Here is a 6,051-nt window from a genome sequence, read left to right on the forward strand (position 1 = left end):
TCCTCTTAATTTTGCACCATGATTTGAAGAGAAAGGTCTTCAGGATTTTTCCATTCTGATACTTGGAGGGAATTTAAGTTTTTTTAATATCTTTTCTAATAAGACCCAGCTGGGGCGCTAAGTGGCTTTTTTTATTTATTTTTATCTTTTAATGTGATTAGACATACACATCAATGGTGAACCTAGAAAAATTTCCATTGTGCAAGGAATATGGATTGATAGCATCTCAGAATCGGTGCATTACATGCAATTTTTCTTCATGTACTGATCCGTTATGCTTCAAAATAGTAAAAAATTTAAGAACATCTGAAATGATGCAACTGCAGATAGGATTGTGGTTAAGTGATGTCACCTTCATTATGCATCCCCTTAAAATGGAAGGATTTATAAAATGAACTTCAAATTTCTTCAATGAAAGTGAAAAACTCTTATGAAGTTGCGTGTAAAAATCAATGTCTCATTTCTGTGTTTTCAGAAACAAGTCGCGGTGAAAATGCCTAATTTTTTTTTTTAATTTCATGGCAAATAAACTTGATTTTTCTCGTCTTTGAAAGTATCATGTCCTACCGCGATGTGCAAAAAGAATGCTCGATAGGTACCTATGTCATAACTTTTTCCATGTTTGAATTAAAATGTTCCGATTAGGACTAGTGTGAGAAGTTCCAGTTGTACTTCTTTGAGGCTGGGCCTCAACCGGCTCTTTCACTTTTGCAGTCAAGTATACTTAGTGTTTCATCCTCTTATCTTTTTGTGTTCGTGTTTTCAGCACCCTGTCTCTCTTTAGTAGGGAGCCGAGGCACCCTTCTATGACTCAGTCTTGTCACGTTACAGTATGAGGAACTGCGCAAAAGCAGATTGAAGCAAAGGAAACTGCGTGTCGGTAGTAAATTCTAGGTATCCTACATGAATGTATTTATTTCCAAGTAACTCCTGTGGGTAACAAAGCGTTGGCTTCCACATCAAGAATAAAGTTGTCAAAGTAGAGGCTTGAAAGCAACTTACAATGAGGTAGATGTAAAGACCTGTGATATTAAAGCGTATTAAAGGTGATAAGGAACTTTACCATCGAAGAAATCTTCAGTCATGGCGACTATGACCATGGAGCAGAGACGTTTCCCTCGCTGTATAAGAAAATCTGCCATTAAAGTTTTTCAAGAACAAGAAAAGCTACAGTTTCATCTGCATTTTTCATCAACTTGGTTCTCAAGAAACCTTCAATGATCAGACGCAATGATATGCTCCTTTGGCGTGGTAGCGAGTGGAGATAATCTATGAACTGCTGAAAGACTACTTTTTCCTCAAAAAGTGGATTTTTCCACCTACCTACACGAAAGTCGTAGAATGTCCACTCAATTAGGGCTCAGACTGAAAAAGAAATTAATTAATTAATTTAAACTGACTCAAAAACACTTCCGGATTGAACAGCTTCGATTAACTTCCCACCGTTCCGACAATGAACAGCAGTGGCTAGGCAAGAAATTACTACTAAACAGACACACTGCCAAAAAAATAATTTATCCGACGACATGCGAAAATTTATTCAGTGAAAAATATTAGACATTCTTGACTAATAAATAGGTATGTAGATGTACTATCACTATTACTAATGTCCTCAAAAGGGGTTAGTTTAATGAGAAACAATAACAAACTCGTCCGAACTCGCCCCGGCGAATGTTCATGACATTCGCGGCAGTTCGCGGAACCATTCGACCCGTTCGCTTCGAGTCGACGACTGCCCTTTTTTCGAATTCGACTTCTGCCGATGTCGACGATTGAACTCCGCTCCATGTCATGTGGTATAGGAGGCATGTGGTGTGCAGTATTCGTATCGTACCTCGTACCCAGTACCAGTTTCAGACTTTCAGTCAGTTACAGTTACGATTGAGTTCAGATCCCCAACTGGTCACCTCTCCATCTGGTATGGGCAGACACTATAAAAATAAAAAGAAGACTAAAACTGTTAGTCCTTCTTCTGGAAAGGAGGTAATTATAATTATGAGTCTAATTATACCGCTAACCATGATAACTGCCGTGATGTTCTTGTCCTTGCGGGTAATTTTAGGCAGAACCTCTAGTAGACCCCAACCACCGATAAACACTTGACACTGAAAGTATGAAAGTGCAGGAGTGCGTACTTAATTTGAAGAGCTTGGAGGACATGGCACTCAAGTGCAGGTTTTGCTTTTTCAGGAAAAACTTGTTCGAAGTTTCACAATTGCATGGAACCTTACGGTGGAGAGAAAGTTTAAATTCATTTCATTATGCTTTTAAATTGGAATTTAGTCGTATGTTTCACAAAATATATTTAGGAATAGTTTAAGTTGATGCGTCAAGCTTTCTAAGGTGGTTTAACTGCCATGTGCTGTATCGCATGCTAGTCCACCACGTTAGAGATCTTGAAAAATCACCTTGAATTGAAATCATTTTATCTCAGTATTTCCCAAAATCATGCTTGGTGATTTCACAGAAACCTAAACCGCGGGAATTAGAATGCCATAAAATTATAAGTACACCAAAGGACCCTGCACACTTCTTATGGGGAAGGCACGGTGATCGACTTTCAATTTTTTAATTGCATTTAATTATTGTCATTATTGCGCCAACTTTCTGTGATGCACCTTTTTCGCACAGTACGCCCGTCGTTATTCAATTATTTGGCGACATTGAGCTTGAAAGATTCCTCATTTCAGCACTCAAGTGAACGGCTGGCTGTGTGTTAACAAGAAAATCAAGGAAACTCCAGCATCAAGCAGCAGTCTTATCTCAGATTCTGTAATGCAGATAGGGCTACGTCTCGTCTTATCTTTCCAAAGAAGCCCGTTAAATTTTCAACAATCAGGCTGCTGGAAATGTAGGAGCTTTATCCAAACTTTTGTCATACCTAAATGTCAAAAAAATAGTATCCCTCTCTTTCCAAAATTAGCTTTCTGTAATAATTATGGTGTGACGGAACAGTTATCAGAAGGCATTGAATCTTTCCCAATAGCTTGGGAGAGTTAGACTTTTATTTGTAAGTAGGTATGTTGCATGAGCAGAAATAATTGTTACCTGAGACGAATTTAACATTTGATAAAAATCTATTGATGAGAACTTAAAAATTGTCTGGAAAACCGCCAAATGAAGTGGCAGCACTGTAACTGGATAGGTCAAATGAATGTATGCAAAAAATTTTCGATAGACAATCTGTTCATTTGGAATTCGTTGATGAAGCTGTCACGATTGAAACGTCATTTATGGAAGTGGTTCCGATTGAGCTGCATTTGCTTCTTTTAATCGACCTGCGTTAAGGGCTATGATTTTGTCAACAGCTATTCTGACACAATCGCATCAGTACTTCTAACTTTTATTTAATCTTTATTTCAATGATCTATTTACTGCTTGAGCAGACAGTACAACGTTCATGAATCTCATCTGAATCTGAGAGAAATTTCCCCCTTTTTTTTTCAGGGTCAAAAACCACCAGATCGAAACTACCCCTATACTGAGATCGTCCGTGAAAATGCTGCCTTTGTTGACTACTACCAGGTATTTGATCGGGATTTTACTTCAGAGAAATGTTCACGACTGTGGAAATTCCTGATGGTGTTTGTTAACAGTTGTCGACTACTCTGTAGTCCTTATCTAAGTCATAAGTAATTAGTTAAAAAAACAAAGAAAGAAACGAAGTCAGAAATGAATTAACAAAAGAGAGAATAGGTCCTAATTAGAAGACGGCTTAATGCGCCAGATGAGCAAAATAGAAGTGACCCCAGTAGGGCTGACTCCCATCACAGGGCTGATCTCCCACAGCTATTGTTGTTGCAGACGTAAAATATTAAAGTATTAAACACAGTTCAACAGTATACTTAGGCCCAAGTAGCATTTTTTGGGGAAAAAGTTGCAACACGTTAAAATAATATTGCCAAAATGTTGAAATGAAGTTTCAACTATGTCAAAATTCTAAGATAATGAAGAACAAAGAACAACCCATGTGAAGGATTTTAGATTTTAGAAAATTTCCTTTGTGAAACAAGCACCTAAGACGTTTTTGCAAAGGAAAGAAATTTTGAGTCTGAAATCGCAACTTATTTTCGGTCTGAAGAATTCTCCTCACTCCTGATGAGAAGCTCACCCTTTATGAAATAGCTTCAACCTTTGCACATAATGCTCTGGGTTAGAACAATTCTTATTTCAAGCTGAAAATACGTGACTTGTAGGAGGAGGCATAACAGTGCGCAACTCAAAAAGCCCTGTCTTCTACTGCAGCCAACCGCGGTGTTATTAGAAATCTTTAGTTATTCACTGACTGTTATGTTCAAGCCAGTTTTCTCTAATCGTAAATAGAAGGGCAAGATCTGAGAAGGTTTTAATCAGTTCCAATCTAGTGTGACTTACCTTGATTTTTTCCCCTCTTCTCTTGTAGATGCAAAAAATTTGTTCAGAGGAAGACTTTGAGAAGATGATGGAAAGTTTCAAAGAGGACCTTCCATCTGCATTTCGTATAACTGGCTGTTCTAAATCGGAGGCAAAGCTACTGCTGAAAATTGTGGAGAGTGAACTCTTCAAGGACCTTCTCAATACTGATACAGAATTCGAAGATAATACCAGGAGACCGTTTTGCCTACCTTGGTACGTATACAGGGTGTCTGGTAGTTAACGTACCTAACTTTCAGGATCGATTTTTCAGCTCAAAATATGACTATTTTTCCTTTACACATTACACGTATGTCCAAAAACGCTTCATAAGTGAGTTATGCGCCTCCAAAGTTGCCATTTTTTTTCTTTCAAATTGATGTAACTCCTCGTTATTTTGTCGTAAGTAGCTGAAACTTGGTGAAGGGGGTATTTCTTAGCGCACGGTTCATTTCTCGTGTTTTCAAGGACTTGCGTCTTCGGGAAATGATGTAACGAGCATTCCTGAATTTTAAAATTGCGATAACTTTTTTGATAGATGATATTTGGAAAAATGGATCACACCACGTGAAAAAGCGCGAAAAATCAGGGCTTCTAGGTACCGCACAAAATTTTCCAGAAACGCGTCATTTCGACGCAACAGAGCTTCGAATAAGTTTCAGATTTTTGAAGCTCCTTGCTGAGTAGGCAATTTTTACTGCAGGGACTATAAGAAAATTGCCTACAGAGCAAGGGGCTTCAAAACTCTGAAGGATGAATCCGTCGCGAAAACTTCGGCATTTTCAAAGTCCCTTGCTCCGCAGGCAATTTTCTAACAGTCCCTGCTGTAAAAATTGCCTACTCAGCAAGGAGTCTCGAAAATCTGAAACTTTTTGGAAGCTCTGTTGCGACGAAATGACGCGCTTCTGGAAAATTTTGTGCAGTTCTCGGAGGCCCTGATTTTTCGCGCTCTTTCACGTGGTGTAATCCGTTTTTCCAAATATCATCTACCAAAAAAAGTTATAGCAATTTTAAAATTCGGGAATGCTCGTTACGTCATTTCCCGAAGACGTACGTCCTTGAAAACACGAGAAATGAACCGAGCGCTAAAAAATACCCCCCCCCCCCCTTCACCAAGTTTCAGCTACTCACGACAAAATAACGAGGAGTTACATCAATTTGAAAGGAAAAAAATGGCGACTTTGGAAGCGCATAGCTCACCTATGAAGCGTTTTTGGACACATGTGTATAGGAAAAAATAGTCATATTTTGAGCCGAACAATCAATCCTGAAAGTTAAGTACGTTAACTTCCGGACGTAGATTCCTACTTCATTTTTCAAGACAAAGAGCCTCACAGCACTGTGACTTTAATCCATCATTTTATTCTTGGAATTGGTATTTTCAGGTATCCAAACAGGCTTGGCTGGCAAATCCAAATTACTCGCAAAGATATTCGTCGATCTAGGGCATTTTTCAAATTGCACAACTTCCTAATCACAGAAACAGGTTGCGGAAGTATCAGTCGACAGGAGGCTGTATCAATGATTCCACCGTTGTTGCTGGATATCAAACCTCATCACAAGGTATCAAGTGAAAATAAAACGATTTCATGAAAGAAGGAAGGGTCTTAAGGAACCTCTCCTAGCCCCATATGCATTTCTAAGGTGATTTAGAACGCC

At 38.6% G+C, this 6,051-nt stretch overlaps 1 protein-coding gene across 1 annotated transcript; it reads left to right on the forward strand.

Moving 5' to 3' along the window:
* The first annotated feature begins 933 nt into the window (after positions 1-933).
* Positions 934-6,000, forward strand: LOC140226037 (tRNA (cytosine(34)-C(5))-methyltransferase-like). The gene is made up of 4 exons (XM_072306368.1): positions 934-1,983; positions 3,448-3,525; positions 4,403-4,608; positions 5,778-6,000. Exons 1-4 carry the CDS (start codon positions 1,792-1,794, stop codon positions 5,983-5,985), a joined length of 684 nt encoding a protein of 227 aa, XP_072162469.1. The 5' UTR covers positions 934-1,791; the 3' UTR covers positions 5,986-6,000.
* The last annotated feature ends 51 nt before the right edge of the window (positions 6,001-6,051 follow it).

This window comes from Bemisia tabaci, chromosome 1 (genome assembly GCF_918797505.1).
Source record: "Bemisia tabaci chromosome 1, PGI_BMITA_v3".
NCBI classification, from domain to species: Eukaryota; Metazoa; Arthropoda; class Insecta; order Hemiptera; family Aleyrodidae; genus Bemisia; species Bemisia tabaci.